Here is a 14,731-nt window from a genome sequence, read left to right on the forward strand (position 1 = left end):
TACAACATACAAAAATACATACAACCCCTAATTTTCACCCCTCTAGGATCAACCCCTATTTTGTATTATAGTAGACAGTTATTTTTATTGAACTAAAAAAATGTTTCCTAGAAATAAGATACATGGCAAAACGACGTTTGCCGGGTCAGCTAGTAATATGTATAAAAGAGCAATAGATAAAATTATCTTAACAATTTGGAACTAGATATTGGTGTCATAGGGTTAATGATAAACATCACTGGTTTGTAAAACTGTAGCAGTGGCTAGTTTATTTACAGCGTGACTTAGGACTGTACAGTGTACACTGGCGGATAGAGTCATGAATACTATTATGACAAAAGTACTCATCGTGGCCTTTTTGGCCGTTGGTAAGTATTTCTTAGAATACGTGATGTACTTCATATCCTAACTGACTTAACAAGGTGACCTTTTTAAGCAACTCTGGGGTACAAAGTTGACAAGACTTCTGATACCGACAAGTTCAAATCGGGCATTAGAGCGCTTTGCACGATCAATAACGCAGAAGAGGAAGCGACTCAAGCTGTGGTAAGACAATATTTTAGATAAAAGTAAACAAACGCATTTGAAATGCCTCGGCGAAGCTGTCAAAGATTCTATTACTAAAGACCTACGTGATGCCTTGGAGTTTACAGATACGCGTTGGTTTTAATAATGCAACTTTTAAGTACAACCGGGTGTATTGTTGTAGTATTTTAACCCTACATAAACGTATTCCTTTCATTATAGGCTGCCTTTGAAAGTTTTTACAATTACTTTGCGACATTTGCTACCGATGCTTTTGCTTACGAGTTCTGGGAGGCAAAAAACAAAGGTGAACTAAACAAATTCTTCAACAAGTAAGTACAACGTCTACATCACAATTTATAGAAATGAAAAAACAGGCCTTAAAATTATTACAGCGTTATTAAATAGTAATAAAAATAATACATGTCGTTCCTAGGTACTGTAGCAAAGCGCAAGAAATAAAGACAGGTATCAGTACCTTCTTCGGTAAACTCTACCCTTGTTTGCACTCCACTGTCCGCAATGACGTCACGGCTGACAACGCTGCCACGGCGGAGTTCATTGACTACTTTTGCCACAATGATGGCGAAAGACCAATTGGTACATAGTTAATTGCTATAAATAGTTTATAACGAACTATTATTCGATGAATGCCTCTCGAGGTCTCGGTTTAATCGTGATGTCTATCTCTGGATACACATTTGGTCTTCTTATATAGCTTTTATTATTTTCAGCTTTCCTGACTGAAGGTGGTTCTGATTATTTGAAGAAGAACTCAGGATACGTTTCTAATTGTGTTACCGAGAAGCGTAAAAATATAACCGAAAATGACAACCCGTTCGACGTCTACGTATGTTTTCCTTCTTTTCATTTCTGTAAAATAAGTCGTTTTCGTATATCCATGTCCATTTTTAATAGAAGAATATGTTATATTGTAAAACTACTTTTCAGAGCTTCTGTGGTCGAGTGGTGGATGTTTTGTCGTGCGCTTTGAAGATTCTCGAGGAATCTCCGCTAAAAAACGCCATCAACCAAGGACAGTCGTTGGTCACTTTCTTCACGAAGCACACATTCTGCAAAGACCGGGTAAAAACGGTGTAGATATTTTGCAACATTTCAATTTTTTTTTAGACTTGTTTAAAATGGCAAAAAACGGACAATTTAAGACTGCTTAAGCTCACGTGACACGTGCTTTCTAAATATTAATCGATTTATTAATTTCTCATTTCATTGTAAACAAAAAACTAAGAACTTATTTAAAAAAATCCAGAGGAGGTTACGATTCGTGTAATTTTTTTGGAGTATGTTCAAACACAGCTCTACCGTCCGTGGACCGATCTGTATAATCGAGGTGTCAAATGATTTAGATTTGCAGTGAATAGGACCCATTTTTTTTTGTTTTCCGGATATGAGCTAAAATGTCTCATAATAATTCAGAAGTCGCACCGCTGCGTGTTTAATTGCTTATAAATCAATGATTTATTGACACGTACTGCGATATCAATATAATATCTATAAGTAAAAGTACAGTATTGTTATTGCTTTGTGTGCTGACTTAGTTTTGCCAAAATAAAGTTTACGAAGATCAGAGCTGTTCTTTTAAAAAACGAGATGAAAACGTCTCAGTCGAGATTGGTGGAGAACGCGAACGTCTCATTCACGATGGCTCTGAAATAGTTACGTTATAGTTCTCTTATTAGGCCATTTTTATTATTATGAACTTATATAAACATTTGAATGTATTAATACTCTCTCTGTGTAGACTCATACTAATGACAAAACCCTATATTTAATTATATTAATTGTTTCAGAAATATTGAGATTCTTTACACCAATAGCCAAGGTCACTGCAATAGCAATGTTATATTAAAAATGTTTTTTTTTTGTCCTTTGTGTTTTTTTTTACAAATGGTACACTATCATAATGATGAATTATTTTAAGCCCTTCTAAACTCGATAGAAATCTTCATATTATAACGATAAAATAATATTCGCAGATAGTCGATAGTAGTAGGTCAACAATACGATATGTTGTACACAGAAATCAAATTAGTTATACATATTGATATTTTACTCGTTTTAAATTTCCCATTATTACATGGAGTTATAATTACATAATAAATAAGTGTCGAAAGCAATGATTTCATTTTCAATTGCTTTATGCAGTTGGACAAATGTAAGGTACTAGAATATTAAAAGGCATTATATGATGTAAAAATCAATCAAAAAAGTGATCGTTTTTATCGGGGGATATTTACGACTAACCCATTTTTTTTTATTTTCGAATGTGCTGCGCTTAATTATTAACTACAGGCACTCAAAAGAAGAAATCTAAAATAATATAAATTTTGTTTTCACAAAAACGTGAAGTTTTTCACCAATAAAATTCCTTCACAAAGAGGAGAGTGGTGAGTAATTGTTTGGCTTGGTGGGCACTTCAGATAAATTATACTGGCCATCTGCAACCTATGGTCCATAACAGTAGCACCGACTCACTGTTGTGCTGAGCCATGCTGCATTTTGAATAAATATATATTCGATTGAATTGCCACTCTATACATCCTAAAAGTAAGGGAATGAAGTGTAGTAGACGCTTAACGAATTTTGAAAGTTTTTGTCGTGTCTTTAGTTTTTTTTTCTGATTCAAAGAATTATTCTTACATTACATTACCTGTAGGAAATTTTGGTCTCAGTTACTAAACGCACCATCGTCACCTATCGACTGATAATGTATATAAGTCGTAAACAAATTTTTAAACTGTCAAGATGTCCAGTAAAAGAAAAGCGTTATGTATTATATTTGTTTAGAATAATTAACCTATTGAAAGTAATAAAATTAGAAATTATTGTAATTGGTTAGATTCTTCTTTTCTATTCCATATAACAAAATCTCTCTATAACAAAAAAAAATGTCGGTCCCTTGAAATTTGTTATAAAGAGTTTACACTACAAGCCGTTCCATATATCAGGGTATTTAAAGCTAATGTTTGTATAGGCTGTTATAATTAATATGATTGATAGAACGCACTTGAACATGAAGTTAAGAAACATTGATATCAAACTTGTTATTTCGATTCAAAGATTCCAATATATCGGCACGATTTATTAAAAATTTATAAAATTGTTCCAGATTAGGTACATCACCATCTAAGCTACTGCGAACATCTTGCCATTTCAATAAAGTGGATAATTTCCAAAATCAATTCAAATCATTTTAAATATATAATATATTAAAATCAAAAATCCAATTTTGAAGATAACATGAACACTATTAGTGTATCCCAGGTATGCGTAGGTTGCCCTAAACTTGTGAAGGCACGCAAATCCTTCAAAAAAAATATAAAATAGATACATATATATATATATATATGACGGCGCATTCCTAGCGCCATCTGTTTAGAAATACTAGAATTATTGGAACGAGATTTGACTATGGTCAGTCTGGCGGAGCGTCGTGTCGATGGTCAGCGCGAACATGTTGAATTTCGTTTAGTTTTCGAACGTCAACGGCGAGCGCACCACGTCTGCGACGAATCGCTTTTTGTTCCAAATAATCTTGTGTCTTTTTGTTACAAAACTAATTAAAAGTGATTGATTAAGTGATTCCCTAATTACGAGTGAATAGATTTTAGTGAATTGCTGTAAGGGAGATACTTTTTGTGATTCTATTGTTCCTACCCACATAACAACTTATTGAAGACATGGCTTATTCTTATGATAAAGGGTATCCGCCCATATCAGAAGTGGGATCCCATGCGCTACTGACCGTGCAAAAACAACCACCTGACTAAAATAGCGCCTTGAAGTTGTTAAGTAATATGGAAATTTTACTTACTCGGATGTTAGCGACAACGCAACCACCGGTGGCAACTGCTAACGCCCAGTATAGTGCAGTGAAATTCGTAGTTTAATCGGGTAGACGCAGACGCGGATATAGAAGATTGGTCTTAATTACTGAGCTTAAAGTACTGACTAAACATTTAGAGGGCGTAGATTTCTCTAGCTCTTAGCAGTGTACTGAAAGGGCGCGCAGCTTGCTTGAGCAAGTTAAATTTGTATGAGCTGACATGGGAGAATGTAAAACAAAGTTTAATGGCTAGATTTTGTAAACCAAAATTATTTCAAGACTTCTTTGATGAAATATTGCGTTTTCAAATTGGAACAAAAGTAACTGCAGCAGAGTGGCCTGCGCTTATGGAATATGATCGAAACTATACTTAAAACCCGAATCTCAAGATTTTATAACTGGATACGTCATATCGGTCTTATGTCAGAAGGATGATTTGATATGCCGTGAGCTAAACGCATATACTGTCACTGTTAAACCTCAGCTGTTTAGAATCTTAAAAGGCATTTCCCTAAAGCGAAGATCGGGTGTTACTGAAATCCAAGAGCCTGATTTCAAGCGACCTAGAATTGTGGACGCAAGACTTCCTGGTAAATGTCATTTTTGTGAAATCCTCGTACACCGGCAAGCCGACTGTAAAAAGCGTCTTCGAGAAGATTCTTCTAGGATGACTAAGCAGCAAGATCCGTCAACTGCAACACGTGCCCCCGAGAAAACTTGTACCGTAACCTGTTATATATGCGGTCAAGTTGGACACATAGCAACAATTTGTAAAGAAAAGGAAAAAAAAGTGGTGGATCTACTGCAAGGTAATAGGTCAATATCTGCGAACAGTGGCTGTCGAGGGGCACCTTGGGGATGTCATCTGGTGAGTCAGTCTCTTTTTTTTTTGTTTGATAGCGGATCGTCTTGCTCGTTGAGAAAATAGAGCTATTCTACTAAGTTCCCAAGTACTGTGCGCAATGATCTTGTGTATCTTGCGGGCATTGGTGGTGATGAAATAAAATCTACGTCACAGATTTCGAGTGAGGTTAATCTTGAAAATTTTATAAAACTCTTGACATTTCATGTAGTACCAGACTCATGTCTTACCCTGTTATAATAGGTAGGGACATTTTAGAAAACGGTGTGAGCGTCAAAATTAATAATGATAATTTGATTTTTTTTTTCAATTTGAGGAACAAGTTAATGTTTGAAGTCTAAAACTGACCTGACCCCACGTGTTCATCGTTGGTGGGCATTTTTACAAGCCTACGATTTTGATATCATATATCGCGAGGGTCGTGGCATGGAGCACGCGGATTGCCTTTCTAGAAATCTGCTGCCGGACCCCAATAGCTTAGTTTCCGAGTCACAAGTCTCTTCAAAATCTACAATTCAGACAGTAAATTTTGTAGAAATACATCGGCGCTGGCTTTCTGTGGAACGGAAACGTGATGCAGAGGTCCAAGACTTGATCGACAAGCACAATAATGGCGATTTTCCTAAACCGGTTGGTCAGACATGTGACGTTAGGAATGGAGTTCTTTATAGGAGGAAACAAGATTATATCATGGCTGCCAGTCGTCCCACGTTCCCTAATATGGACTTTGATCAGTCACGTTCATAACGAGTTGCAGCGTCTGGGTGGTGACGGAACACTGGACAGACTGTACGAACAGTGTTAGTTCCCTCAGATGTCCGAGTGCGTTAGAAAAATTGTTGACTCTTGCATTGTCTGCAAGTCATCGAAGGGTCCCGCAGGTGCTCAGCCTGTGCAGCTACATTCTATTCCAAAAGCTCCGGTACCGTGGCAGACGATTTATATCGACTTCACCCGCAAACTAAGGAGAAAAAGTGACCGTAAGGAGTATTGTTCGGTAATTGTTGATGCGTTCACTAAATGCGTATTATTAGAGCACATTAGACGCAGCTAGCGCGGTTCAAGCCGTTAAAAATGCCGTTTGCCTTTTTGGAGCACCTAAGCGCATAGTAGCCGATCAAGGCAGGTGTTGCGTTGGCCAGGATTTCAGGAGCTTTTGTCCGGAGCGTAACATTGGGCTGCATTTTATAGCAACTGGCTCCAGCGGGGCAAACGGGCAAGTCAAGCGTGTGATGCGCGCTTTGAAAAGTTTTGCTAGCGATTATCGAAAGCGATCCCGATAGGCGTGACGAGTTGGGTAATGTGCAATTAGCGCTTAATAGTACTGGGTCTACAGTTCGGTATCCGTTCTCAATCTCTAGGTATGTCGAGAATTAGGTGTTCAAGTCCAGATTCAGAACAAGAACAGCGAATTGACGTAGAGTCAGCTAGGCAAGATGCGTCTCCTAACATACAAAGGGCAGCCGCATCCGATACTTTACGATTTGACCAAGGTCGAGCTACTATCAAGCCATTTTCTAAGGGCGATTTCGTATTCATCAAAAGTTGCGAGCGCAACCAAACTGAGTTAGATAGGAAGTTTCTTCTTATTCTTATAGTGCCATCTCCTTGCGAAGGTTGGCGATCATCTTGGCTATTTTAATTTTGGATGCCGCGATTCTAAACAATGACATGGTGCTTTGACCAAACCATTGTCTCAAGTTTTTCAACCAGGACGTGCGTCTGCGGCCAGGTCTCCTTCTACCTGCCACTTTGCCTTGTATGATTAGTTGAAGGAGCTCATATTTTTTGGAGTTGCGTAAAACGTGTCCGAAATACTCAAATTTTTAACCGTCATAAGCACTTCTTTGTTCTTCTGCATTCTGTCCAGCACGGTTGTATTTCGTGTGCGGTTTGTCCAAGATATTTTAAGCATACGTTGATAAACCCAGATCTCAAACGCTTCCAGTTTTTTGGACCTAGTCTTTGTCAGCGTCCAAGATTCTACGCCATAGAGCAGCACAGAGAAGACGTAACATCGCGCAATACGAGTTCTAAGCTGTAAATTTAGGCGCTTGTCACAAAGTACTTTTTTTTTTAGTTTTGAAAAGGCGTTCCGAGCTAAATCAATACTGCAGCGGATTTCGATGCTATGGTCACCTCGACAGACCGAATGTTTGTGATATGTGACTGCAGGCTCCGATACACTGTCCGCAGGATCAGACACGCTTACAGCGGAGTCTGATACCCTAAGTTACATTTCAGATCGCGAAATCTTTGAGCATGAGGTCCGAATTCACGCAGAGCAAGACAGTCCGTAACTTATAGGTATGTGTAATCTGTAAGCACTGAAGTCTACTTAACTATGTTGGCACGATTAGTGAGAAGAGTCATTGAATAACGTGGTGTGTGTGTGTGTGAAGGTGGTCGAAAGGATAATGTCGTCCGGGCCATGCAGCTGATAGCGGCTGGTCGTAGGGACACATTCATCCGGTCCAACCTTAAGTGTTCGTTGGTCGAAAGGATAATGTCGTCCGGGCCATGCAGCTGATAGCGGCTGGTCGAAGGGACACATTCATCCGGTCCAACCGTAAGTGTTCATTGGTCGAAAGGATAATGTCGTCCGGGCCACGCAGCTGATAGCGGCTGGTCGAAGGGACACATTCATCCGGTCCAATCTTAAGTGTTCATTGGTCGAAGGGACAGTGTCGTCCGGGCCATGCACGTGTGGCTGGTCGAAAGGACACACCCGTCCGGTCCAATCTTAAGTGTTAATTGGTCGAAGGGACAGTGTCGTCCGGTCCATGCACAAGTGGCTGGTCGAAAGGACACACCCGTCCGGTCCAATCTTAAGTGTTAATTGGTCGAAGGGACAGTGTCGTCCGGTCCATGCACGAGTGGCTGGTCGAAAGGACACACCCGTCCGGTCCAAATTGATACTGTGTGTGTGTGTGAAAAATTGATCCTAAGGATAGGACATGCCGATAAAGAGTGTAATGTTTGTTAAGTGATTAGAAAAAGGTGCCGTCCGGTCCATGAGTGGTCGAAAGGACACACGCTTTTTTTTTTTTTTTATTCTGATAGTCATAGTTGTATGACAGTAGCATTACGTCTAGTAGTCATAGCTTGTCAGGTTGGGCGAGCGGGTAGATTTACTGACACCTGTCCGATTGATTCTGTCACTGTTACAGGGCTGCAATCTGATGCGCCCGAGGACGGTCGAAAGTCAGTCCGGCCGTGACGGCGCATTCCTAGCGCCATCTGTTTAGAAATACTAGAATTATTGGAACGAGATTTGACTATGGTCAGTCTGGCGGAGCGTCGTGTCGATGGTCAGCGCGAACATGTTGAATTTCGTTTAGTTTTCGAACGTCAACGGCGAGCGCACCACGTCTGCGACGAATCGCTTTTTGTTCCAAATAATCTTGTGTCTTTTTGTTACAAAACTAATTAAAAGTGATTGATTAAGTGATTCCCTAATTACGAGTGAATAGATTATAGTGAATTGCTGTAAGGGAGATACTTTTTGTGATTCTATTGTTCCTACCCACATAACAACTTATTGAAGACATGGCTTATTCTTATGATAAAGGGTATCCGCCCATATATATATATATGTATGCGAAATAATAATAATGTATATCTCCGTGTCTTTGGTATCTAATTAAAATATATAATATAACGAAATCAAAAGATGAAAACAACAATAAAAATAATCACCAATTTTTTTTTTTTTAATTTAAATCAACTGTTTTCATACTTCATTTCAATCTTTTAATTGTTTCCTAGATTTATAAATTCATAATTGTTAATTTTAATTTTATTCTTCCTATCACCCTAAGGTATTCATGGAATATCTATAGGGGGAAGTAACGCTTAAACGTAGTTTCCGCTATTTAAAGTAATACGATAGCGCGTTTTATAAGTCCGTCAGCGCCATCTAGTGGTTCATTATTTGAACTGATTTAAATCAGTTTCTTGGTTTAGAAAAGCATTCTTTCTTTTTATTTGATACTGATTCTTGTAATTATGTTATTATTAGTCAATAGTAAATTATTATTAATCAATCTCATTGCACAATTAAATATATTGTACAATATTAGTGTAGGTGTAGGAGCCGCCATAGTCTGAGTCTGGTAGATTGAATTAATTTGTCAAAGAAAAAACTTGAATTAATCTATTATCTATAAAAAATACTGCATAAATAAAGCATATAAAAAATATTGCATAAGTAAAAAAAATAATAATAATAATTAGGCACAAGCTTGAAAGTATACTAGATGGCGCTAGATGTTAAGTAAAACGCGATGACGTTATATGGCAAACACAACATAAGAAGCCTATGCTTGTATATTACGTCTTCGACGAGGTTAGGTTAGGTTAGGTTAGGTTAGGTTAGGTTAGGTTAGGTTAGGTTTTTTTTTTTTTTTTTTTTTTTTTTTTTTTTTTTTTTTTTTTTTTTAATTGCTAGTAGGCCTACCTCCCCGGCGACTTAAGCCCCGGGGCCGAGGAAGCTAAGCTAAAATAAGCTTTTCATGGTCGTTTTAATTTATTGATGTAAAAGAAACAGTATATACATTGGACGTGGGTAAGGTGGCTGAGGGTTGGTTTTGCTATAGGATACAATTCTTTTCCCTCAACCACCTGAATAGAGTCCGCGTCTTAAAACTAATCTTAAAATAATAGTTATTTGTGTACAGTTGCATTATATAAAGTTGAGTTTAGAACTTAGTTATGTAAGAGTAGGCTATGATAATGGTAACGTTTAACAAAGGTAAATGGAATTAATGTATCATAAACTATAATATAAAAGTACAAATCAAAGGTGAATTTAACACTTATACACTTATAAAGTCTAAATAAAAAAGTACAATTCAAAGGTGAAATTGGTGCCATATTAAGAATAAGACACGGGTAGGTTGTTGAGGGTCGGCTCTGCTATTAGATACAATAACCGACCCTCAGCCGCCCGATTTAAGTCCGCCTCTTAACATGCTAATTAAATATAAGTCTGGATAAAAAAGTACAGTTCAAGGGTGAAATTTAACACTGATGCCATATTAAGAATTAGACACGGGTAGGTTGTTGAGGGTCGGCTCTGCTATTAGATACAATAACCGACCCTCAGCCGCCCGATTTAAGTCCGCCTCTTAACATGCTAATAAAATATAAGTCTAGATAAAAAAGTACAGCTCAAAGGTGAAATTTAACATTGATGCCATATTAAGAATTAGACACGGGTAGGTTGTTGAGGGTCGGTTCTGCTATTAGATACAGTAACCGACCCTCAGCCGCCCGATTTAAGTCCGCCTCTTAACATGCTAATTAAATATAAGTCTAGATAAAAAAAGTACAGTTCAAGGGTGAAATTTAACACTGATGCCATATTAAGAATTATACACGGGTAGGTTGTTGAGGGTCGGCTCTGCTATTAGATACAATAACCGACCCTCAGCCGCCCGATTTAAGTCCGCCTCTTAACATGCTAATAAAATATAAGTCTAGATAAAAAAAAAAAAAAAAAGTACAATTCAAAGGTGAAATTTAACATTGATGCCATATTAAGAATTAGACACGGGTAGGTTGTTGAGGGTCGGTTCTGCTATTAGATACAATAACCGACCCTCAGCCGCCCGATTTAAGTCCGCCTCTTAACATGCTAATTAAATATAAGTCTAGATAAAAAAGTACAATTCAAGGGTGAAATTTAACACTGATGCCATATTAAGAATTAGACACGGGTAGGTTGTTGAGGGTCGGTTCTGCTATTAGATACAATAACCGACCCTCAGCCGCCCGATTTAAGTCCGCCTCTTAACATGCTAATAAAATATAAGTCTAGATAAAAAAAAGTACAATTCAAAGGTGAAATTTAACATTGATGCCATATTAAGAATTAGACACGGGTAGGTTGTTGAGGGTCGGTTCTGCTATTAGATACAATAACCGACCCTCAGCCGCCCGATTTAAGTCCGCTTCTTAACACGGTGTGAATCTAAGTATAAATGTACATGTAAGATGAAAAAAAAAAAAAAAAAAAAAATTTTTTTAAAACACTGTAATAGGTTGTTGCTCCCATTTGGAGTCTTTGAGCCACTGATATATCAGGCTATGGTAAAATAGAATTATACAAGAAATGATTCGTATGTTATAAAAAAGAATGCCTTGCTAAAAATATACAAATTAATTAACTTCAGTATCAAGTAGATTAGCATGTATGTGAAGTCTTAAAACATTTAAATATTGGATGCTTGCTATACAAATTTTAAAATATAATGAACTAACATAAGGTGGTAAAGTGTTGATAAATATCATACCAACCTTAAATTATGTAGAGAAAGACTGTTTAACATTAAACATTGAACATTAAACATTAAAATTGAGATGAAGATTGTCCGCATGTTATATTAATGCTTGAAAGACAGATCTTCGAGTAAGTTACATTTTTTAAAAACAAATATTGAATATAGAAAATAGAGAATAACTTGTGTATCACAAAAATTGGAATATTGCAGTAATATAGGCGTTTGACTGATTAATTGATTACATTTATAATTGGTGATAAAGTGATATAAAGAAAATGAGGTAAGGTGATAAGTAAATTACATAATTGATGCACTGAGTAAGAAATAATGTTAATATACGTAAGGGTGGATTACGAGCGTATTATTATTATTGGTTTATTTATTTATTTGATAGAGTCCAGTAGGTATGGGAGGGGTGGTGGTGTTTAATGTTTGTAGTGAGGTGACGGTTATGTTGTTGTGTGTTATTTGTGTAGGTGGACAAATGCCCCCGGGCAAAAGACGCGTGTGAGGTCGCTATTAATTAATGTTTTGTGTGATTGTGTTACTGTGTTTATTGTGTTTATTCGAGTGATTATATTAGATGTTGTTGTGTATGTTGGAAATTTATGTGTAATTAATTTTAGCCTCTACACGGGCACGCATGGCCCTTACTTTAGGGCACTTCTCAGAATCAGCGCGGTGTAGAGTGCCAGTGTTGGTGTTAAATTGCTTATTATGTTCGGCGCAATTGGTGCAGTTATGTACTTCGGCCTTGCACTCCGCTGTGGGGTGGTGAGCGGAGCACTTGGCGCATGTGGGTGTGGTGTTGGGGCAGCGGCTCTTGGTGTGTCCGAAGTTTAGGCAGTTTTGGCACTGCCTAAACGGTGAAAAGTTGTCGCTGTGGACCCGCTGCATCCCTATGTTAACTCTGCCTAGGTCGGCAAACGCCTTCCAGGCAGAGGGTGTGGTGTTTAGTACTACGTTATAGAGTGTTGTGTTCCTGTTTTTAGATATGAATTTGGTGCTAAATATGTGGTCGGTAAGTGTCGGGTTTTGATCTTTGATAATTTTTGTCAATTCGGTTTCGGGTATTACTTTGTTAATACCTTTGAGTATTATCATCGGATCGATCCGTTTTTCCTCTTGTGTTTTTATGATTGTATTTTTCTGTAATTGTGTAAGTGTGTGTTGTTTATGCTCGTCTCTTTCGAACACTAATTTGATCTTATTTTTAGAAAGCGGGGTGACCTTTAAAGGGGCGTATCCGCCCCGTCTGAAGTCAACTGTTCTGCTTATCTGTGTTAGTAATTGCTCGGCTGTGTTGAGACCCTCTCCGGACACTACGACGGAAGGGCCTGCAGGAGGTTTGGGCGTGGCGGCGGTCTTAGCGTAGGATTGATGAATCTTATACGGGTCCGCCACTACTGGCTGTATTTCCGTCGGCGCGGGTTTAGGGCATGCCTTTAAGGCCCTCGTGTGTTCCTGCATAACCCTGTTAGACTCCTCGAGTAGCCGAGAGTGGGCCTCAATTTTTTGTACAAGTTGTGTTTGTGTGGTGCAAATTGCAAGTGTTGTAGAATTAGGTGTAGTAGTTGTGGATGTTAAAGATTTGTCAGCCTGTGGTGTAAGTGGTGTGGGAACGGGAGGGGTGGTGCGGATGGTGGATGGAGGGTCAATTAGGCCGATGACTCCAAAAAGACCTTCGATGGCCTCGGTAATAGCGGCTTTTAGTTCGCCCTTAATGTTGCGAGAGGCAGAGAGAGCTTGTAGGCCTGTCTGCCTGTATTCCTTAGCCATCTCCATGTGAGCCGACTCTGTTGGGTGTTTTACACGAGTGAAGGCCGGGCTCAACATCTCTACTAGTGTCCGTCTTGCTGGTGTTGAGGACGTAGAGGGAGTGGAGGCTTTGTTTGTTGGTTTGGGTGGAGTTCGGGGTAACATTTTGCTGGTGGAGGGTGAGGGGGGGTGAGGGGGGGCTGAAATGTGGACAGGTGTATTCACCTCTTCGAGCTGAGTCGTTTGATACCCAACTCGAGGGGGTGGGGGTGGGGGGGAAGATTTTGTCAGGGTGGGAGGTAAAAACCTGTATTGTGGGGTGGAGGGGGGGTTTTGAGAGGAACACTGTACACTATCAAATAGAGCTCGCCGAGCCGGTTAAAATGAGCCCAAGCTCGACGGGTTTAGCATAAAAATTTGGGAATATGAAAAATTTATAAATGTGGGGCTGGTAATCCACCCTACCTTGTGTTAAGGACCAGGATTGCTCGCCAGCTGTTGCTCGTAATGTAGTGGTGATAGGTGTTTTCTGGCTGCCCCCGGAGAGGACAAGCCGTTGGTGTTGGAGCAGGAGCTGTTCCAGCTGGTCGCCTGATGACTTGGTCTCCAGTTGGGCAGGTGAAAAAGTGTGATTTGCGGTTTGGAACTAATCCGATGGAATCTTGTGCGGGCTATGAGATGGTGGTAGAATCCGATTTTTCGGAGGTGTGGATCCCCTGGAAACCCTGGATTCCAAGCTATTCCTGGTCGTGGTTCCTGAACTACTGGGCGAATATTGATGATCTTGGTGTCATTCGGTAGCTTATTATCTGTACTAAGTACTTATCGTAACTTTGATTTGGTGTTCTAATGTTTGGGGGTGGTTCACCCCCAAAAACTGTTTTTTTGGAGTTTGAGGGGATATTCCTCATCCGATTTGGACGTCCAATATGTCCTTAGTTGCCTTTCCGTCTAGCGCTTCTATTGAATGTAAAAAATGGTTCCTATCTCTAGGGGCTGCAGGCTGGGCGATAAAACCCCTGGTTTGGTCTCTAATAAATCAGCCCTTATTCCAAAAATTTTAAATTGGGTATCAGACGATAGCCCTTAATGAGTACAATCTATTTAAGCTATAAAAACATGTGGTTGTCGATCCAAATTAAAAGTTATTCACCTTTTTAGGGTTTTTCCTCCAGATTATCTTCAATTTTGAGTCCTTATCCTCAAATTTTATGTCGAAATGTAGAGCTTAATTAGCTCTACAACACAGCACTATTTTTTGATTTTTAAAGTTATGAACACTATTTTTAAAATGGAAAAAACGGAAAATTTTAATGTTTTTTGAAAAAATAAAATAGAAAACGTAAACTTAAAAAACTAAAATTAGCACTAAAAGATAGATCGCGATAGCGCGCATCTAACGATATGTAACACTTCACTAATATCACACGAAATACCACTTTTTTGATTTTTTGA

General features: G+C 38.7%; 1 protein-coding gene across 1 annotated transcript; it reads left to right on the forward strand.

Annotated features, from left to right (window-relative positions):
* Nucleotides 1-286: 286 nt before the first annotated feature.
* On the forward strand, nucleotides 287-1,872 carry LOC125051322 (27 kDa glycoprotein-like). Its single transcript, XM_047651561.1, has 6 exons — nucleotides 287-368; nucleotides 437-546; nucleotides 748-857; nucleotides 962-1,125; nucleotides 1,260-1,375; nucleotides 1,477-1,872. Exons 1-6 carry the CDS (start codon nucleotides 320-322, stop codon nucleotides 1,624-1,626), a joined length of 699 nt encoding a protein of 232 aa, XP_047507517.1. The 5' UTR covers nucleotides 287-319; the 3' UTR covers nucleotides 1,627-1,872.
* The last annotated feature ends 12,859 nt before the right edge of the window (nucleotides 1,873-14,731 follow it).

This window comes from Pieris napi, chromosome 7 (assembly GCF_905475465.1).
Source record: "Pieris napi chromosome 7, ilPieNapi1.2, whole genome shotgun sequence".
Classification (NCBI taxonomy): Eukaryota; Metazoa; Arthropoda; class Insecta; order Lepidoptera; family Pieridae; genus Pieris; species Pieris napi.

What these genes read in the sequence shown, in the direction of transcription:
- LOC125051322 (XM_047651561.1), top strand. Translation starts at nt 320, where the DNA reads ATGAATACTATTATGACAAAAGTACTCATCGTGGCCTTTTTGGCCGTT. An exon ending in AGGAAGCGACTCAAGCTGTG is followed by an intron (nt 547 to 747) that starts GTAAGACAATAT and finishes CTTTCATTATAG; the next exon opens with GCTGCCTTTGAAAGTTTTTA. An exon ending in CTAAACAAATTCTTCAACAA is followed by an intron (nt 858 to 961) that starts GTAAGTACAACG and finishes TGTCGTTCCTAG; the next exon opens with GTACTGTAGCAAAGCGCAAG.